This window comes from Sinocyclocheilus anshuiensis, unplaced genomic scaffold, assembly GCF_001515605.1.
Source record: "Sinocyclocheilus anshuiensis isolate Anshui unplaced genomic scaffold, SAMN03320099.WGS_v1.1 scaffold509, whole genome shotgun sequence".
NCBI lineage: Eukaryota > Metazoa > Chordata > Actinopteri > Cypriniformes > Cyprinidae > Sinocyclocheilus > Sinocyclocheilus anshuiensis.
Genome location: NW_015539853.1, coordinates 669,341 through 692,141, shown reverse-complemented (window position 1 = coordinate 692,141; position 22,801 = coordinate 669,341). Strand labels below are relative to the sequence as shown.

Here is a 22,801-nt window from a genome sequence, read left to right as displayed (position 1 = left end):
CGATGAGCCTGGTGCTCGGCGGCCGTGTCTGGCGGGGAAGGAGTGATCATGGGGCTGGCAAATTGCGGCAGATCTGAAAAAATCCCCAGTATAGGTCTCTTCGTTGGATGGGAAATTGGGTCTGTGATAAGTTGGCAAAGGGAGCGAACCGAAAGCTGAAAGACTAGAGATAATGGAGGTAAGGCTGCTTTGATTATTTAGGAGTCTCTCCTTCATCTGTGTCAGACTCCGGTTCAAACACGTATGGCTGAACACCGGTTATCTCGCTCTCATTCATGTTGCTTCTACCGGTGTTGCACCGAATTCTGTGACCATAGTAGGCACTTTATTGAGCTAATCCAACCTACTCCTAAACCCAATCCTAAACCTAAACCTACCCTCACTACAGCGCCTACTAAGATTCGTTGTAACAACGGCATAAATGGTCATATTCGAGCAGACGGCACTCGCATTGAGCAAAGTTTACAAAGAGTGACTTGTTTGTCCACTTTATTTTTTGTTCATCGCTGTTTTGTAATGTATTGGGAAGCCAGAATGTGTATCCATCGACAGAAACATAGGCCTACATTAGACGAACTCTGTCTTTTACATGTTGTTATTTTTAACAAGCCGTATTACAGATGCATTGTCAGATTTAAGTTGAACCGCGGTCCTAGTGTATGCCGAACCGTGTATGGAGAACCGTACGGTTCGATTTTTTACCAAGAACCGTTGCACCCCTAGTATCTAGTAAGATAAAACAGCGCTGCTTTTTTTCCCCCCACATACGCATGACCGGAAGGAGCGGAAGCGGTTGACTGTGGCATAAGGTGTATCTCCTCATCCACCACCAGTGTGCAGCATCCACCTGGATGATAACAGAACTTTCAAATGTATCTAGTATGATAAAACAGCGCTGCTTTACCCCACATATGCACGACCGGAAGCAGCGGAAGCGCTCGACTGTGGCATAATAAAAGCTCCGCTGCTTTCGAGCCGTGTGTCGCGCTCGTTCAGCGCCTTGTTTCGCTTCGACGGCTTTCAGCCTCACCCTGCTTCATTCTGCTACGTTAATAAATCATTAGCTCATTCATGAACATGATTTCTGCCCGAGTCCCGTCAGATTGCATCGGCTGTGGGGAGGAAGACGACAACTCCCATGATTCCACACTCAGTCTTTACATATTGTGCCTTTAATCCCGATTTCTCTCAACATGGGGACAGGAGAGCTGTCAGTCAATAAAAGGGAAAACAAAGCAACCTGTGTTACTTATTTGAAAAAGTAACTCAGATATGTTTCCTGTAAATTAAAAAGTAATGCGCTTCTTTACTAGTTACTTGAAAAAAGTAATCTGATTACGTAACTCAGGTTCCCCTTCATGAACTCGAGCTGCACCCAAAGCGAATCTCGACGCAGCGTCTCGTTCCCTGGGGGAACCATGGTTACATACGTAACCTAGAGACGTTACTTGTAATGCGTTACCCCCAACACTGATAAGGAGTAATCTATACTAAACCAAATTTACATAAAAATGCTGTTTCTACTGAAATATCAATTGAATTAGTTGATTTAAATACAATGCATTTAACAGTTTGATTTTATGTAGTTATTGAATAAAATTGTATATGCACTGAAATACCACACAAAAAAGTGACAAAATCATCTAATTAATTTGTCCCTCATTTGCCAAACTGAAGATTTAACAAAATTCAATCTGAAAAATGTTGACATAATGTTGACTTTAGGTGCTCCTACTTTTGTGCCAAACATGATCCTAAAACCCTTTAATATCCTCATCCATTGTAGAAACAGAAACACTTCTGAATGCTAAAAATGGTACAAAAATAAACAATGCAAAGCGTCCTGTCATGGGGATGACTAACATGCCCAGTGTATTTCCTTACATGGGGATATACCTTTTGTACAAGTAGCATGTTTCAGCTCTCACCCACACGCACAAGATTCACACGTATGCATTGTTATGGAAAGCAAAGCCTGTTTTTGTGGAACATTAAATATCCATAGCCTGAGGAGATGCTGTGCTCTCTCTTGCGGCTTGACAAGATGTGTGATTCAACCGTCATGAACAGCCAAGGCCAATGTGCCGCCCATATTCTGCCGATCAGATAGGATTCACCACAGTTATAATATCCAAAATAAGTATCATATGTAAATCTATGATTCATCACATAAAACCCCCTTCATAGTTTCCTTTTCCTCCTTTAAACCCGTAATATAAACAAGATAAGTCCCACTTCAAAATTATCACCGAAAATCTGAAGAGACCTTCAAAATCTGAGACGAAAATGTGGAACTTGTTCAGGTCTCAGCAGGTCCTATCTAGCCAGTTATTCAAAAGACTAAATAAAACCAACTGCTATTTAGAACTCATGATCACAAAACTGAGCAGGATATCTGACTGTGTCGACATATCCAGAAACATTGAACAATTTCCAGATATTCTTATGTATAAACTAAAAATGTGGTTTATCAGTCAGTTAGACACAATGACAGAAAGCCATATGCATGTGTGGTCTTGGCTATCCGTTTCGGCAGGTATGCCAAATATAGCCGCATGTTAACACAATCTATCACTTTAAAAATGTGTATATAGTTTGAAATCCTTTTGGTTTTTTTTTTTTTTTTTTAATAGATCACAGTGTAAAGCATGCCATTTCTCAGAATTATCTGCTGTGTATTCTCTGATTCAGTAAGCACTTTAAGTCAATCATGATTCTCGCTTTTCTTTCATGTCATTTCAAAATCAGAACTGAGCTAAATCAGGACCTGGTTAAATTTAGCAAGAAGGTGTAGTGTAAATTAAACCAGAGTAACACAACTACACACAGGGTTAGCACAAATGTCTTCTCTCTCTCAAGAGGCACTGTATAAAACTTCTCGTTTGCACTCTTTTCTTTTCTCTTTAAATCCACAGCTGAGCTTTGTTTCCGTAGACATAGCACAAGTGATCAGCATCGCTCTAAGAAACTGTTCTTCTGTACCACATCACACACACTTTGACGTATATATGTGACCACAGGCAGGCAAGAAAACCACTGTCTAAACAATGTTATGTCTTACACAAGTACAAGCACACTATGTTAAATTACACCTGTGTTAGTATTGGGAGGTCAAGCGTGTTAAACGACAGAAATTAGGACCACATAAAAGCTGGGGAACATAATACTCTCTCTTTCAGAGTCCCCCTCAAATCAAGCCTCGGGGCACACAGGGTATGGAACACCACCCTCAAGGGATCGGACACTGAAAGACTCAGACATGTCTGTAAATGAATGAGAGGTGGGGGAAGGTATGGGAAATAGAAAGATAGCACAATACTATGCCTGCTTGTCTTCACCCGCTAATGTAATTGAAGAGTTTCATACCAAAGTGAATCTCCCAAGCATTCGTAATAACTTCAAATGGACCTGCCATTTGGACTGTAGCAAAAAAAAAAAAAAAAAACTTTTTAAACACTTAGCAGTTCCTCATATAAGTACAGGATATGCTAGTCTAGTGGTATAAGTTGTGTTTAGCATGCAAGTAGACCTAATATACCCCCTTTTTTTTTTTTTTTAACTAAACTGACAACCAGCATTAATGCACAATAATAATAGCTCCTCTAGTATTGTGCTGGAAAATAGTATCTGTTTTGAGCATAGGCAAATGGCAGAATTGTGAGGTTTAGAACAAATTAGCATAGACTGAACATATTTAGACATGTGAATGGGTGACTTCATTAAACGTGCTTTAAACAAACACTTTTTTTTACAATAATCATGCAACTTAAATAAAGACGTTTAAATGGCATTCAACACATTTTACTCAAAAAAATCTTTGAGGCATATGCCATTTGGAATGTTTATGATGGGAGTCTTCTATGAGAAGTGTGAATCATCCCATCATAAACTAGCTTAGTGGGGTATTTGACTGGGCAAAAAGGGATTTTGTCTCTTTCCCGCTGTGTCTCCCACCTTGACCTCAGGGGCAGACTGCAGTGACAAGCCGTGACTTGCAGCAGTGTAGAGCGAAAGAGTGGGAGCTTGTGCTCTTCAGCCCCCATTCAAGAAAATCTAAGCCATGACGTTTGAAAGGTTTCACAGCAACAACCATCTCCCTGAAGTGCAATCCAGTGGAGAAACAGTGAGGCAGCCACTTGCAGAAGTGTGGAGAGCTAACACCGGCACAGAAATACGAACAAGTCCTTTAAAAGTACTTGAGGAATGAGAGCCTATGGGAGGAAGCCCACAATTTGGCTGAATCTCGGCAACAATGCAACTCATTAGGTGACAATATGCAGAAATCAGGTGAGTGGCGTAGATGAGAGTGCTGGGAAAAGCCGTTAACGCTTGTGACATAAGAAACTGGAGTAGGAGTTTATCAAGGACTTTAGGTAGCACGCTAAACTGAATGGGGACCTGGCTTGAACGCAAAACACACATTAATGTAACAATTGTGTACCCACGCCACAAAGACTAGATATGCTGCTACACGCTGACTGCTTTAGGAGGTCCACCTGTGTAACAAGCACATGCAGCAAGCTTTGACAAGACAGGGAAAGAGATTTTTTCACGTCTCACACCCCAGAACCCCCTCCTGCCACAGGCACACACACCTTGCATATGTTTTCTATTTACCTTCTGTGGGATCTTTGCTCTCCTTGCGTCCTTTCTTTTCTCCTCTTTTTTTCCCATTCCGTTCCCTCTTCTTACCCTCTGACATTGTGTCGGTACCAAAACAAGAGAGAAAACTGTAAATCCACAATGGAAAGAAAATACAAGTAGTCCTATGGGGAGTGTGACTGGTGCAGTTGAGACTCTGAACTTGTCAAAGCGTTTGGGCTCCTATATACACTCACTCTCTCACATCACACAGGAAACACCTACTTGCAGCATGGTGAGAGAGAGAAAAAATAGAGAAGCAAAGACAGTGGAAAAGAGAGAGAGGGAGAGAGAAGGGGAGGGGAAGAAAGGGAGGGAGCAAAGGGAGGCATTTCCCATCGCTGTCAAGCAATTAACTATTCCCTGCCTGGATCTTTCAGTGTCTTCCAGGCCCTGGAGTTGGTGCTTGGAGACACCACAGTGCTCGGCCCTTTCTGGTTCACCTGCACCTCTTGGCCCTGTCCCTTTCCACCTCTCTCCCAGAGTCTCAGGGCAGCAGGAGAGCAGATTACAGAATCCACACCTCAGCTGATCTGTAAAGCTGACCCCGGCTGATCTTTTCCCCACACACTGCTCTAGCACCCTTGAAGATATACAAAAACTCTTCACTCAGCCAAAAGCATTCAGTGACAGCAACAAAAAGGTCAAAATACCATAATTCCAAAATGTTTTGATATACATGTTCTTGTAAACTAATGCATGTGCGACATGACACAAAACAATCCTACTGTTCTCTTTCTCTTTCCTTTTATACTCCCCAATGTCCCCATTTACCTCACCTGCTCGCTCTCTCCTCTTTGCTCTCCGTTTCCCATCCTCTGCTGTAAACGAGTCACAACACGTTCCTGCTAGTGTCGTCAGGAATCCCAGCAGTGAGCATGCAATCACAGACTGGGAACCTAGTGAGAGCACCAGAAAACATAATGCCACACAGCTACACCTCCAATGCCTGTGCAGCAGGTACAAGAGAGGGAGATAATGGAAAGAAAGAAAGAAAGAAAGAAAGAAAGAAAGAAAGACAGGAAGGAAGACAGGAAGGGGGCTAAAATATATGTAGAGTGGAAAAAGAAATAAAGAAGCAACAACAGCTAGAAAACCAACAAACAGGATGGAAAAAGAAAGACATACAGTAAGGTTAGGAAAAAAATACACTAAGCTTAAAGAAAGACAGGAAGAAAAGCAGACATGTAGGAAGGAAGATGAAAAGAGAAAAAAACAATAAGATTCAAAAAAGAGGAAGGAAGGAAGGAAGACGTAGAAAAAAATAATGAAAAAGAAAATATAAAGTAAGGTTAGGAGAAAGACAGGAATGAACAAAGAGAGGAAGATAGGAAGGATAATAAGAATAATTAAAGAAGAAGGATAGACAAGAAAGCAAACTGACAGACAGGAATGAAAGAAGGAAGGAAGGTAGACAAACATGTCGGAAGGAAGAGTGAAAAAAAAGGAAGGAAGCAAAGATATGAAGGATACGAGGAGGAAAGATATGAAGGAAGAAGAATGAAATGAAGAAAAAAGACGAAAAGGAAGAAAGGATCCTTCCTTCATGAAGACAGGAACTGGGGCACTGGTTGGCTGGAAGCCGGTCACATGACTCTTGTGATGAAAATATCAGAGGCCATCATAAATAAAACAGTGTAAACATCACTCTACTTCCATCTTCTTTCCACCTCTAAAAAATATGACTAGGGAGGAATATAGAGTTAAACTGGAAAATATGTGGAAAATATTATATGACACCAGCATTGGAATGAAAGATGATGGTAGCAGTGGCACTTATGGTAGAAGAACACTGGTGAACTCTACAATGTGCAGCAAACATAATACACATACAATACAATTAATTTATTTATTCCACTGTCTCTTATCTCTTATCTCTTATGACTAATGCTGACAAGTTTCCTATGAATTATGAGCTTTATAACATACAGGCTATGTCATGTCATGCCCCATGTGGAATTCAATTTTGACAATGATGATACATTTAAAGAATGAATATTTTAGAAGACTGTCACATGTTTCACTTCAGTCAAAGGGTGAGTGCTAAACCCAGATATCATTAATGCTGGCGGCAACAGTGTTATGGGTTCAAATCCATATGATTGAATGTCGTATTGTTGTGCCTCTAAGCAAGGCACCAAAGCTCAGATAAGAGCCGTGAGATACAGTATCAAAAGTGTCTTTATAAGGGTTTCCTCAAAACAACCTTGTATCACCATTTTCATCGAGCAAGATGCACCAAGACCAAAATCTCTCTGACATGATGTCATTCTGTAAACAAACCTCTCTTCATAATAATGCAACAACATATCCTGTCATCTAAAAAAAAAAAAAAACATCAAGGAAAGAACACCTTGATCCCAAAAATAGAGGCATTTCGTAATTCCGTCTCTACCACAGAGCACAGAGCAACATTTCATCAATACAAATTAAAGGTAAATGGTTGGAGGTTATGCCAGCACCCATGCAGGATTGGCAGAAACTAGAATGATAGAAAGATGGTGACGAGAATGAAAGCATGATGGGGGGAGTGGAAGAATACATGCCGTACAAGGTGAGTCACAAAACGTGCTGTGGTATCAGGACCTTGCCACGGGGCCTCTCGTGACTCTAACCTCCTTGGAGCCATGTCATCATTTAGCTGGTGGGAATGTGTGTGTATGTGACCAAGGGGGGCGGGAACTGGCATGCCCCAACACATGCAGTGTAGCCTCCACTTAAGAGAAGATCAAAGTGCCACGGTGTAGGCATAAACAGTGTGTGTGCATGTGTGGAAGTGCTTCCCTCATGACAGCTTTTTGCGGTGAATGAATCTGTCAACAGTAATGACACTGAGCGGGATGTGTGGGTCACCCTCCCCTCAGTGCCAGGCATGATGGGACTTGCTACCCGACCTGCGCTCTCCTCTCTGGCACCTATGTGTGTATACGTACACATGCAGAACTGTGAGATCTACAGGTATCCGAATACAGGTGCTGTTCATTCAGAGGGGAACTCCCTTAAAAGATTATTTCCTCCTTGAAATGCAGTAAGGCTCCTGTGTTAGATTTGGCCCGCCATACTGCAGAAGTGAATGCGTTTACATTGACTACAAAGGTATTGAGCATTTCTGGTGGGCGGGGCTGACATCACGGGATACAATACCACCAGTGCTATGTTGCAATATGCTGTTACAAGGAGTTGCAGAAAACAAAAAGAGAAGAAAGAGCAAAAATTGGGTGTATCAGCGACTTGTTCTGCTTTATTTTTGCTGTGAACCACCCACCTGGCAAGAAGCACGAAGCCCTCCAGCTCAAGGTGAAATAAAAGACTGCGGTATGACATGCATTTGTATGGATGGGTTGCTCGCCATAATGACAGCCATTCAAACAAAAACAATAGATATAGTCTTTAGGTCTCTTCCTATCCGTCTCCCACTCTCTTTCCCTCTCCCGACTCTTAAGTATTCCTCTTTTCATCCATTAAATAGCATCTGCTGTTTCTCAACATCGGTTGCCCCCAGGCATTTGTTGCTCTGATCGGGTGGGTGGGGATGCCTGACATTAAGAGTAAATAAAGAGAATGTGGAGCCACCCCCTTAAAAGTTCTGGATTGGACTTTCCTGGATCTCTCCCACTCCCGTACCCTCACCAGGCCCCATCTATGCAATTTGCTGCATCCCCATCCCCCACTTAACTTCCTTAAAGATCACAGCAGATAAATGTAGCCCACCTCCCCCTCTACCAGCCTCCCACTATACCTGCACACCATCACACATATACACCGCCCAGAGACACTGCTGGCATTTCACGAGCTTTGTGAGTTTATCTTTGGAGACCTAATGGTTTTAAACACCCATCTGGCTGTTTAGATCTGCGTGTTTCTCCTAGGGCATGGTGTTTGTGTGGGGAGATGGTGGGTCTGAGTGGGAGGTAAGGGGAAGCTGATCCCTGCGTTTAACACTCGCCTGTTGACTTGACTGAGAGGCGAAGCAAGGGCAGCCGTGAGGTGGAGAGGCACTGCAGAGGCAAGGATAAAGTGAAGAAAACAGATGTATTGTCGACATCGACAAGTTGCTCAAATGCCCAACAGTTGCGTTTGGTGGTACCTTAATGGGCAGAACCACTGGGATCATCATCCATGAGGAGGTGTTGATTCAAAATGAGACCTGTGTACAAAATCATTGGATACAGATGTAAACAATCAGGCCCAAGTCTGTCCCCTCCCTACATTTTGAGGACAGCTTGAACTAGTCTGTATGTAGATCATCTGTGAACGATCATGGTGCCCAGGCCCTGTGTCTGGGAGCAGGGCATGTTTCTAATGCGGAGCTCCTTAAGGGTCGGAAAAGGGTCGAATCTCAATCTCTTTGAAAGTCTATCTCTGAAAAAATCACACACATCCGTAATGGTAAAAGAAGGATCTGTGGTTCCAGGTGCTATCGTCTGCACAAAGGCAGAGTGTGGGGTCTGAGACATCCACCCCATCAGACGGGATGTCTCGAGGCGCTCACAAAAGCTTGACCAATCAAAGTCAGGAGGACCCTGTTGTACCACTGCAGTGGTCAAATTACGGGCAGATGAGCCATTGAACCGCACTGCCATGTGTGTTGTAGAAAACAACCATCTGTGTTTGTGACCACAAGCAATAAGACGTGTGAATGAAGAGGCAGAGTGAGTAAGCGTGAGGGATTGCATGCATTGCGTGCTACAGAGACTGAGGAAGAAATTGTTCACAGGCAACCTGCATATGTTTGACTATGAGTGGATGAGTGCATAAGCTTTCTACACTTCATGTAAAGAACCTTGGCCCCTGTGTGAATGCATGTACGTTCAGGTGGTTAATGGTGTGAATTCAGCCCTGCACCGTTTCTGCTGTGCACAGTTATCACCATGGAAACCATTCAGAACAAGGCAGGAGATAAAGATAGAGAGAGAGATACGTTGCACCACATGAAAACAGAGACGTCCATGAGGTAGCCTCTGCTCAATCCGCAGGGAAACACTGCAGCGAGAGAAACAGGCAGCAGTTAGAAAGACAGACAGAGAGAGCATGCTTCACAGGCAGAGTGACATTCTAACTGCACGCTCACTTTCTAAGCTGTCAGGTTGTCCCATCACGCAACTGTCAATCACAGATATGCCACAGTTTAGCCCCGCCCCTACTGTATACCCTGCCTTCCACACACTGCAACGGCAAATCAATCCAGCCAGTGTTTGAATGATTTATGAATGAAAGGATGGCAGAAATGGTGGCTGAGATGCGTCCCCATCACAGTGTATCAAAGATTCATCTCACCAGAAAGGACAGGACATATAGTGATACGCATAGCAACACGGCAGCCAATAGGGTGCAATTTAGCCCTGGCAAGTGCTGAGATGCTTTTTCACAGCTTATGCTAACCGAGGTGCATCGGATCACAGAGGCATTCACATGTCTGCTAAGAGCTATGAAGAACAAACAAGCTCAGGCAAAGCCAAATGGAATGAAGTTAAAGACAAGACAACAAGTTGCACATCTTGTGTTACTTGCCTAATTCAAGATCCTCACAGGTGCATGTCATAATAGTATGGCTCATCCTGTTTATACCATCACAGATGATCAAGATCATAATCCTCGGTATAGACCTTAAGCAGGGTATTTTCAATATTTAATTCAATGCAATTGAAAACCAGGCTGTGGGTGACACATGTACAGTCTGTTTTTTTTTGGTCCATTGGAATTTTGAAAATATGTATTTTATTTGAAATGTTGCATTGGCTTAACAATCAACATCAAGGTCTATTCCTATCACTCACTGTTTTGTTTACATTTGTGCATATATGGCAACCTGTAAGAAAGAAAAATCATACATCTCTTCAATATCTTCTGTCTCCTACACAAGTCTCCTGCTTCTCAGAAAAGACCCTGGTAATTTAACATGCTTCTACTCTAGAGTTTCAGAGGAAGATTTTAAGGGGATAGTTCACCCAAAAAGATTGTCATCATTATGCATTATGTTCAGTGTTTTTATTTATTCTTTCACTGTATGGACAAAATCATTCAAAAGAAATAAAATCATACAGGTTTGAAAAGTGGGTCAGTAAATTATGACAATTGTCGTTAGAGGGTCGATTTTGACAGTTCCGTTTCATTTTTGAACCATACCTTGAACAATGACTTAAAACTATGCTCCGACTTGCCAACACAGTCTGCATTCAAACCACATTATCAGAGCTACAGCTACAGTATGCTAACACATTAACTTTTCTAGCTCTGTACTATATATATTTATCTTTTGTTCTATATATCATGTGCATTCCAGCAGCATATGATCTCAGCAATCTCATTAATCAGCAATAAGCCTGCGAGAGCAACTATAGTGACTTTGTATTGCTTTCCTATGATGTCATAAGTACAGCAATTTCAGCCGAAGTTTAATAACCCGACGACATCCACCAAACAGCCTTTTGTGCAGATCATCATGTCCTGTTTTGTCAGCGACGATCAAACAGGACTGACGAGTGCAATTACTCTACAAGGATGAAAGGGCAACGTTCTGAAAGGTAAACACACAAACCTCTGCGTCCATAAAACAGCAGCGTTATGTGGTAGGCTTTTGTCTTCACCCTGTATGACAGTTATTCAAGTCTGTTATTCAAGTGGCACTCAGATATACCGCAGTCTTCAGATCATACATTAAAGTCTCACCCAAATATGTGACAGATTGTTTTTGAGATAGTGTCAGGGAGAGATCTACTCCATCCATGTTTTTGCTCTCTTTCTTTCTCTCAGTTTCAGAAGAACAGACAAACACACTCCCACACATTCTCACACAGTTTAACAAACAAGCGGCCACATTGCCATTGCAGCGTTAACACAAACACAAACACAAACACATGCTGTTCAGCATTCAGAAATGGGCCAACCAGCCAAACACCGGTCAATTGACACAAAAGTATACATGCCCTTTCGGCAGAACGTAAACGTGCATGTGAACAAACATGCACACATGCTCTTTTTTGGCCTCATCTGGTCTAGTTTGTAAAAACAAAAAGGCAACTGGCATAGTGACATTTGCTAGGATTCAATAGGAAAGAGAGAAGAAATGGAGGCTCATGGGAAAGGGTCCAGTTCTTATCAATACCCCTCCGCACACAAAGACACACACGTCCGCTCCCAGCTCCGCATTCTTCAAATCAAATCAAATTCCTTGTGCGCTCTCAGCTCGTCCTTTATCTGGAGAATGTACTTGGAGCAGAGCACAAACATGTCACAGTGAGAAAGCCAAAAGGCCCTATGCTCATCAAAAAAACGCATATCCCCCCCCAAATGCACCACACACAACAGTCATTTGCATTTCTGTTTTCACTTCTACGAGAAGAGCTGTGTCTTATCACAGGCCCGGCTTATCTCTCAATTTCTCTTCCAGTGTAGCAGGGCTTTCCTGAAAAACACAGAGCTGTGCTAGCAGCGAGCGTCCTCTGGGGTTGATGACTCTGCTGGTCGAAAACCAATGGCTTGAGTTTTTCTTTCAAAGGGGCCTCAGATAATTTGAGGGGAGAGCTGGTGAGAGATCAAGTGTGTGGCCCCTGGGTACGATTGGCAGGATGACCCCTTCGTGCTCTGGCTCTTTCGGGGAGGGGAGGGGGGATTACAGGAAACCTGGAGCACAACTGGGCCATCTCAGTGCGACAGGCAGAGGGCCCGTTCACAGATACGTTCCCTGCCGTTCCAACATCAGCAGTACTGTATGCCAGAAGCACATGGACTCATTCAGACTCAGTCCCTCATCAGTCACCGTCTTGAACCAGCTATACTTTGCTGTCTGGGCAGAATAAATAAAGTGATGGGAAATAAATAAATAAAAATGCAAGAGAGTATAGGACATAAAAGACGTACAACATACCGAGCTCTGGATAGAATCTGATGCCCAGACGAAACTGTGCTGCGGCCTAAAAAGATGAAAAAGCATAATCCATGGAAATATGACAGTCTGTGAGGGAATGTTTAGGAATGCTGGGCCAATGGAGGTTGTGTGCAGAGCAGTTTTGTTTGCGGGATATGGAGCATTCAGTCCTAACGCTCCCTTGCACCATGTACCTGACCTTGGCTCACTTCTCCTCACTGATGGACCACGTGGGGGAGAGGATTTGCATTCCACACATTTATTCCACCCAGAGAATAAAAATTATAGCAAAATACAAAAATATCTAATAGAAATATCAGAAAAAAGTCTGCAAAGTTTTTTCTTGTTTTTAATCATAAACTTATACATTGCTAGATTTATGCTTAACCCAGAAACAAACAAAAAAAGTACAATCGTTTAAGAAAGGAAAAAAGTTACATTTCTTAAAAATTCTTACATAACATTGCGTCAATACATTTATCTTGTTTTAAGGATGTTTAGATATTTGTACTGGAATACGAGACAAAAATACTGATTAAGAAAATGACTTTTGCAGTGCAGAACTATCTTTCAACAACAATATGAGAGAGACCAGACGGAAAGAGCGCGTGTTTTCCCGGGGAGATAGACACGCTCCTGAACTCCAGAGTCTGGGCCACTCAACATGACATCAACAACATGGCCAGAGATTAATATAAGACAGAAATGAAAGCAAGACTTACGGTAAGCTGTATCTCTGCTGACATTTTGAACATGTACAACCTTTGCCCAGATGCTCAGCTCAAGCCAGTGCTCAAGATATACAACTGGAGGTAAATCAATACAGAGGCAATATCTCAATCGAAGTCTGTTTCAATCACTGGAATGTTTTTTTCCCCTCCTTTTTTCACCTCAGATAAATCTAGCATTGCGTTAGAGACAGAAACAGCTTTCCAAGCATCAATAATACCAGAGAGCATCTCGAAACAAGGAGAGAAGGCAATCATCCTGCATGCATCTACTTTCTACCTGGCAACCTATCCAATGACAACTTGTTCTGGGAGTCCAGCCAACCGCATCGAGTTCACCTCTTGCTCCACGCAGTGGCACACAAGTGACTCTCACCTCACAAATCCGGAGTTTGTGGAAGGAAAGGGTGCAAAATAAGAGACTATGAATATGAAAAAAAAGTGAAAGGGAGGGGGAAAAAACTGAAATGAGAGCTACAGAGTCAAAACAACACATGATAAAAACCACTAGGGAATATGAGTGTTGTTGACATGCTGTGACTAGTATGGAAGGAAAAGCATCCATGGCACATTTCCTCCCAAAGCTCTCATAATAACTGGATTAATTATTCCACGTAAACAACAGATTCTACAAACACGTCACATGCACTGGATTGAGTTCTTTCATTTTATCTTGTGCTTGAATGGTGAAAAATCGCTTGAATGTTTTAATTGGCAAGGCTTAAAACGATGTGAAAAGCACGCAAATGATAAAGTTTCGCGAGGACGCAGCATTGCCCCAATGAGAGCAGTAACATATCAGTCATCTGTCCCAAACATCTTTCACACTGGCCTCTGGCCATCAGAGAGTAATTATTCTCGAGTCCTGACCTGGTCAAGATAAAATATGTTAGCTTTGCTTGGCAGCATAAAGGAAATGTTTGCATTTATTTGTAAATTTAAGTGATTGAAAACGAAAGTAAATAAGGGGAGTTGAAAGATTTCTTATCCTGTGGCTCTCTCGAGTGGACTGCAATTGTCCTTTAGAGGGGGCATTTTTGCTCAGCCAATGCAAGTCTATGGGATTTCTTTTTATGTTTGACAATTATTTTTTATGAAAACTGTAAGTCCGATCAGTTAGAAAATATATAGCAACAAACTACAGATCAGGTCCAAGGTCTCTGCAGAGTTTGGTGCTTGTAGCATTAAAGCTTTAGGAGAAGATACAGTACAGCTGAAAATTCTGGGTCTCACAATAATAATAATAATGTTTAAATAGTATAACAGTCTGCTGGCTTTCTCAAGCCAACATAACTAGCTAATAACTTCACTAACGTTAGTGTGGTGGATCAATGAATGCGGGAGAAGAGGAGAGTTTACTTGTGTCTGTCTGTGTACAGAAGTAAACCGAATACAATGTTTATATCTCCTTGTTTCAGATGATGAGAGAGATGAGAACTCCTGGCCAGCCTTGTAGACTGAAAGACAGGCTAGGGAATTTAAAAACAGGCACTCTTAAATGTGCATCAAAAATTGCCAGCTGATAAAACCTGTGCTTCAGGGACCATATTCATATAACATCTAAGGATAAATGTAGTTCTTAACTGGCTGAGTTAGATGATTATACAGTAGAAAATCAGTCCAGTCTCCCCAGCTGTAAATGTCATTGACTGTTAAAGGGATAGTTCACCCAAAAATGAAAATTCTGTCATTAATTACTCACCCACATGTCATTCCAAACCCGTAAGACCTTCGTTCATGCGTCGTGGTACTCTCATGAATGGCGGCAGACGCTGACCCGGAAGAGAAGAATTGTTGAGTAAAGTCGTTGTTATTTGTTTTCTTTGCACACAAAGAGTATTCTCGTAGCTCGTAGTTTCATAAAATTATGGCTTAAAATTACGGAACCACTGATGTCACACAGACTATTTTAACGATATCCTTACTACGTTTCTGAGCCTTGAACGTGGTAGTTCCCTTGCTGTCTATGCAGGGTCAGAAAGCTCTCGGATGTCATCAAAAATATCTTAATTTGTGTTACGAAGATGAACCAAGGTCTTACAGGTTTGGAATGAAATGAGGGTGAGTAATTAATGTCAGAATTTTCATTTTTGGGTGAATTATCTCTTTAAAGTCTTGTGTTGCTTATAATAAATTGACATGTTGATATCACACAAGCAGTCTTTCAGAATGCTCTCAGTTACATGTAGATGCATACTGTATGCATTAGTGAGTGTGGTGGTGCTTATGGGGTGTAGCTCTGAGACATGTGAGTATGAGGCTGGGAGGGAAAAATCACAGTATACTCACTACAAAAAAACTAGACTACACCACTTCTACTAACAATGTCTAACTGTGTATATTTTATACTTTCTTTCTTTCTTTCCTTAAAGTCATTAACAATTTTGCAGTTTTTCATACAGTATTATTTAGTACTATAGCATTCTGTGATGGATTTTTTATTATATTTTTTTTACATTTTTGCAAGAAAATGTTTTGCTGATTTCATAGATAATATTTAATTATATTCATTTTAAGCACGTGTTCCTGCAAGCTGATGTAAACTGATCAGATGTGATGCTTTGCTATGCATTAAAGTCATTTAATCTGCATAATGATATCAAAGGCAAAAATTAATCATCATTTCAAATAAAAGCTTTTCCAAACAAACTTTCTGATCATTGTATCTTACTGTACCACTTCTACCTTTGCTGTAATGTGAAATGTGTCATTGCATGGGCTGGGTTTTAGATGAATGGGGCCTGATAAATGGTGCTCTGATCTGGTTTCAATCACATACAGGTCCTGCATTCATCAAACTCTCTCCTTATGGACAGCTAGCTGCCCCATCACACACAGAAAATCCTTCTCTGTCCACCTCTTAACACAAGCAAAAAAACAACTATTCATTTTTTAAGCCTTTTCATGTTAAGACACACATCAATCCACTCCTACGACATACCTGAGGAAGCAAACACTGGCGGTCGATGTGCATGGAGTGTGCAGCAAACATGGCCGGACACGTCCCTCGAGTGGAGCGCAATGCTCGCAACGGGAGTGTCGGCAGACCCTCTTTTCAACAATCTGGCACTCCGCCCACAAACACACGGATGCCCTTCCCATGCTGCTTTGTTTCCAAACTTTTCGTTTTGTCAAGTTCCTGTCACAGCCACTGTCTGATTTATTCCGGACACATATTATGACGGATTGCTGCACACACATATGTATACAGAAGCAAGCAAACAGAAACACAATACAACATGTATGTTATGGAGCTATTGGTTAGACATGCTCAGTTTTATGAGCAAATAACTACTGAGCTGGTAAACCAAAGTTTGCAGGTTCAAACCCCAGGGATGAGTCTGTCTATGATCAGGCCCAGAGAGAACCTGCTTGTTTTTTTCAGCATGGATCTTGGAGGAAAATCCACAGAAATCTGTGGATCCAAAAATGGTTGTCTTGAGATGTTTGAAGTATAGATATCTTTTGTTCCTGAGTAATAAGACAAAAAGGCTATTTTAGGCTGCAGTCTCCTGCTGCTTCTACCATTTCCAAATAGCATATTTTTGTATCTGTGACAATATGTGAAAAATATTCATCATAAATTTTGACAAATTTAGCATCCACTTCAATTAATGAATGAACTGAGACTAAGGTATGGTTTCAAACTCATTAAGTCTTTAATCTTGAGGTGTTGACAAAATAACCACGACATGTCTCTGCCACGTGAAATATGGAAAGAGGAGCTTTGGGATGAAGACTGGCATTGATTTTTCCTGATATTTAAAATGTTTTTATACATATCTGACAATGTTGACAAGAAGTAGCTATACAACAGTGAAAGACGCACAAAAACTGACAAAGGATTTAAAGGGGTGGTTGATTGCGATTTCACTTTTTTACGTTAGTGTGTAATGTTGCTGTTTGAGCATAAATAATATCTGCAAAGTTACGAAGTTGAAAGTTCAATGCAAACGGAGATATCATCTTTTAAAATTATGGCAGTTTAATGCCTACAAAAAAACGGCTCGTAGGGACTACAACGAGTTACTTCCCGGGTTCGTGACATCACAAACCCTGATAAACCCCACCCCCGGGAACACGCAACGAAGGGGGCGAGGCCATACTGCGCTGCTTTAGAGAAGAGGAAGAGATAACTAGGGGTGGACGTAAAAGTCTATTCATATATGAATCACGATTCTGTCTTCTAACGATTCTAATGGATTCACAAGTTTCAAAATCAATGTTCTAAAGCAGCGGTTCTTTTATGACGAAATTTATGCCCCTGCTCTCTCTCTCTCTCTCATTCAGATCATCCGCTCAGCTCTATTCCATGTATACACTTATTTTAACATAGCTATGAGAAGTGCTATACATGGACGCGCGTGCAGTTGCCGTACTGTAACAGAGTGGTGTGGATTAAAGGTAAATTACGTTTTTTTTTAAACTAAGCATCAACACATGTTAGAATGCACCCCATAAACACATTCAAGCCTAGAATAAAACCAGTCAACCAACCAATTTATTTTAATCAGCATGAGATACAACATGAATTATGTTTTGCTGATGAGTAAATTCATCCCTGAACTTGGCCTAGGTTGCTTCAGGGTGACCTGAAAGATCCAACTGGGAAAATCAAAAGTGACAGGTTTCTTTCTTTTTTTTGTGGTGGTGGTTGAGAAAGCGGACACATATAATGCAATAAGACAACACAACCTTGTGATCACCCACATTGATCACATGTTAACTATTGCACCATGGTGTCCACAAAACAGGACATATGTACTGTAAATATCAGTGAAGTATTCCTGTCCAACTACATGACTGCTGCTATGATTATTTCATATGTCAAATGTAAGAACATGCACACTACATTATGCAAAAGCATACAAATATTCCTAATAGTTTGCATACAATACAATAAGAGCTTTTCAAGCACCAGCTATTCAAGGAATTGTTTACAGAAACACAGCCCGTGTCTTTAGCAACCGTGGCATCATATTAATAGGCCTCCGGTAATGACAAGTTAGACATTTGCTGATCAGGCTACAGATGCTGCAGAGTCCTGCAGACGTGTGCAGAGCAGCATGTATGTGGTCTGAGCCCAGGGACATGCAGGTGCAGCAGGAGGACGCCTCCCGGGTGTCCTTTAGCCGCACACTACGCATGAGTCCAGAGTGGCAGGACTGTACACATGCCATACTGCAGTGGGAAAGTGCAGAGACTTACTGATGAATAGTTGATGAGCAGCTTCTAGGCGGAAAGCAGAGGGGCAAATCTTTCCATTCAACTACAATCTGTCCCTCTCTCTTTCTCTCTTATTTACATCTCATACACTCCTCTCCTTCTACATCTCACTCCTTTTCTCCTTGCCGTCAAGGCTGTAAACTACTAGGCCTTATTGGAAGGCTCTGTGTTTGGATAATGACGGAGGAGAAAAACCATACTGAATGTTCTTCACTCCGATCAGAGAAGAGACTGTGTTTGTAGCCAGGGTCAATGACATTAAAGAGTGTCCATGATAAAGGAAAGGAAATATTTTAAAAGGAAGGAAAGTTTCGAACCAGGGTTATTATAGTTAACTAACTAAAAAAAACTTTACTTGTTACTTGGAAAAAATAAAAATAAAAAAAAATGTACTAAAACTTTAACTAAAATGAAAATGAAAATGGAAAATCCAAAAATAAAAACTAATTCAAAATATTAAAAAAAATATAATATATCTTTATAATATATCCATGGTCTGAAAAACTTCAAAGTACAAAATAATAACACATTTTCCATAAACTCATAAATGTACACACTGACTTTTTTCTCATATATAGTTTAGGGTAAATGTAAAAGTTTTATTTATTTTTTGTAGAAATTTTTAACTCATTCATAAATTTCATGACATTTTACTACATAAACTAACCTTGCCTTGTCATAAATAGATTGCATTATAATATTTCTAATGCTCTATGATATTTCTGTGACTTATTGACCATAACACACAGTCATGAGGGTTTACATGTGTCTCTCTAAGTTATCATTTCCAATGTAGTTTTTCTCTACATGTTTCTTTGTGAAAGTCATACCACATGATTTTGATTTTGCAGACAAGACAAATATTAATAAGCAGTGAATCAGCTTTGTTAAAACATTATTTTATAAACAAATAATAATAATAATAATCATAGAAGATTTTTCCAAGCTACTTCATAAGGTTTTCCTTTCAAGAATTTGATTCTTTTAATGAGTTGCATCACCCTGCCATTTTTTTAAATAAACTAATAGATTAAAAAAAGAGTGTCATGTCATTGACTCGTCCTCATACAGCATGAAAACTTGAGTTCATGCACTGTGACCACCTGACCTGTCATGACATCCTTCCCCTGTCACATGTGCGCCTACATTACATGTGCACCAGATACATTATTTACTACAGAGGAAAATGCGCTCGAGGCAGGGATCAAGCAAAACATTATTTTTAGTGAAGATGACATGGAGCGTTTGAGCATATGGGACCTTGATCGAGAAGCCCAGTTTGTATGTAGGCCAATAAATAGCAGAGTAGATGGACAGCTGGGTTTAGTCTACACTTAAGAACAAATGTCACATCTAGAATAATGCTAAATATCATCACAGGCATAAACAAGCATGACTACCTTTCCATAGAATAATCAATCCTGTACAAGGGATAATACAGGGAATTTCCCATAAGAGAAAATAAGGAAATAAACATTGCAACAGGGCAGGAAATGATAATAATGCTTTGAGCAATCTATAGCTTTCAAGTCACACTGCGGGCTATGCGTGCAGTGATACTAGTGATGCTTTCCAAGAGGATTAGTTGATCCAAAAGTGAATACCAATGTAATTCTATAGGCTGAAAGTTTCATTCTTGAACCGATTCCATGTTGGAATTTTTCAGAATGCAACAGAAAATATTTTAATAGCAAACAGCAAAGACTAACACAAAAAATGTCTACTCCTGACGCCCCTCCACCCAAATACTCCCAGCTAAACATTCAAGCAGCCCCTCAGTTTATTTTCCCTGTGAAGGTCTTGTGAAAAAGGGGGCCACAAGTTCAGTTAAAACTAATATTTGCCAGATCACCTCCGATGATCGCTGCTTCCTCTAATAGTGATGTCAGTTTTCATGCCAGCTGCGGCTAAGTAACTGCTTATTGCGCGCCATACAAATACACGTCTCTTATCATCAACCTGCTAGCTTAACTGAATAAGCTGAATTAATCTAAACAAGCATTTGGAATATTAAAGCCAAGTGCAAATATAACCACAAGCAACAATCAAGTCTGAACAGACTGAAAAATTTGATTAAATGACCACAATGGCCAAATTCGCAAGAATAGATCCTGTGGATACAGTTGTTTTGGTGGCAAATTTCAACATCACTTTGACTCACAATATAGAGGTCAATTTGTCATTATAAACCACGCCTGAAAAATTTATTACCTCATATCTGACGAATGATTCAATTAATTAAAATTCTTTAAAAATTGGTCTCTAGATTATATAAATGTCATTCAAATTGGATGTCTGACCTACTAGATCCAAATATGAAAATCCGTAACACAGCATACACTAGTTTGTTTGTTTGTTTGTTTGTTTTTGTGAGGAAAAAAAATAAATACTTTAAAAATTGATCAAAAGCGACAATCCTGACATCCTGAAAAAAAATGTATCACTGTTTTCACAAATACTAAGCAGCAAAAACTGCTTTCAACATAGATAATCATAATAATAATAACGCTTCTTGAGCACCAAATCAGCATACTAATGATTCCTGAAGGATCATGTGACACTTAAGACTCAAATTATTTAATTCTTAAATTATTATAAATTCATTATAATAATAAATTACATTTCAAAACAGAAGAGTTGTTTTATATAGTAATTTTTCACAGTATTACTGTTTTGCTGCATTTTTTTATCAAATAAATTCAGCCTTGATGAGCATAAGAGACTTCTATCCAAGACATTTACAAAAACTTACCATCCTCAAACTGTTGAACAGTAGAGTAAATTGCCAAAGCATTAGCAGAAATGCCTGTTTGTATATTATAGCATCAACTATTGCCAGAACAATTGCCTGACATGCAGTTGATGAGTATTGGGTGGGAATTGAGACCATCATGCCCCAGGGATGGATTCTCTGCGGTTTAAGAAGAAGAGATTCATAGCAAACGGTACAAGGTTCCAGGAGCTTCATTATTTAGACCCCTAATGACTTACAGACGTGCCTTTTCACATATGACAGATACCAAATGTTTCAGAGAGTTTAAATGTTATTCTATGTGGCAAGACAATGAGGCGCAAGATTAATTTGTGCATTAGAGCAGTTTAAACATTGGTGATTAGCCACGATTACCCAGCATGTTAATGTCAGACCTGATGAGAGTAACACCATAGTCACACCACGTTTGCAGGGTGCAAACACTTTGCCCTGTTTGTAATATTTTTGGGGCTGTAAGAATCCTGTTCATATACTGCCTCTAAGTGGTGAATGTGATGCCTTCTTCTGTGGAAAAATCCCAGACAGTCAAAAAGAGACAATCAGTGAGCAAAGATCTATTCTATTCTACTTCACATATCTATTTCAAATATAGCATAAGTATTTGTTCTGAATTTAATAATAAAATCATTTATTATTTTCTTTAGAATTTTTCCTTTGCACATAACAACTTCTTTGAGAAAGTAAAACGCTAAAACTCATCCTGACTCCAGATATTTTGCTGTGCCCACGCATGACATCTTGCCTGTATTTATTACCCATATGGGTAAAGAAGCATGTACTAGGCACTTAAAAGTAATTTGCAAAACGTGTTCTCATTGCCTACATAAATATGCAGTTAACTCATAAATAGTGTACAGTTTCTCTCTCAAATGGTCACAGTGCACCAGTACATTGAGTTCCAATAAAAACACGCTGCTCACACTCAACTGCCTTTACAGCTGGAGCCTAAAACACCCTGACTCAGATTTACAGCTCGTCAATTACAAGGTATTACACAGGCTTGTCTCTGCCGCGTCTTTCCCTTCGTAACACTCAGCAGACAATCCAATCCCTGTGGGCCTATTTTCAGAGATCTTTAAATTTATCACACGATGGGCAGCTCTGCCACTACTGTAACCCAGCAAGGTCTCTTTTGTCACAGATACTGTGTTTAAAGCCAGAAATTATTACCTTCGAGGGGAAGGAACGCAGAGGAGTTAACCATCGTGCAAGTCAGCATTTTCTGCAAAATGATGCGCCACTTGTGTTAATGGTAGTCGTTCTTTATTATGGGATTAATTTATTCCCAGCACATTAAAAACTTTAAATATAACAGGGTAGCCCTTGTTAAAGATAGATTGAACGATTGACAACAGTATATAACATATAACTAACATTGCGCCCTTTTGTAGTACGATCACTGTTCATGGTCATGTTTATTTTATCAGGTAAGTCAACATTACGAACAATGGATACTGTAACCCATGAAAAATGACTCCAATGTTAGAGATCTAGAGTACCCACTCTGAATTTTGATTAAAAACACTCTTTTACAGAGTGTCATCAACTTTAACAGCATGCAAAACT

General features: G+C 40.3%; 1 protein-coding gene across 4 annotated transcripts in view; it reads right to left on the bottom strand.

Annotated features, from left to right (window-relative positions):
- LOC107684713 (pro-neuregulin-2, membrane-bound isoform-like) overlaps window positions 1-22,801 on the bottom strand; it is a 98,942-nt gene that overhangs the window by 68,437 nt on the left and 7,704 nt on the right. For 3 of the 4 annotated variants that reach the window (XM_016481054.1, XM_016481055.1, XM_016481053.1), the window contains exon 1: window positions 4,618-4,866. The exons of the other annotated variant lie outside the window; for it this stretch is intronic. In XM_016481054.1, the coding sequence (XP_016336540.1) occupies window positions 4,618-4,702 (85 nt within the window). In that variant the 5' untranslated portion in view covers window positions 4,703-4,866. Of the gene's footprint in view, window positions 1-4,617; window positions 4,867-22,801 lie in introns of those variants that run through there. 4 annotated transcript variants of the gene reach the window in all.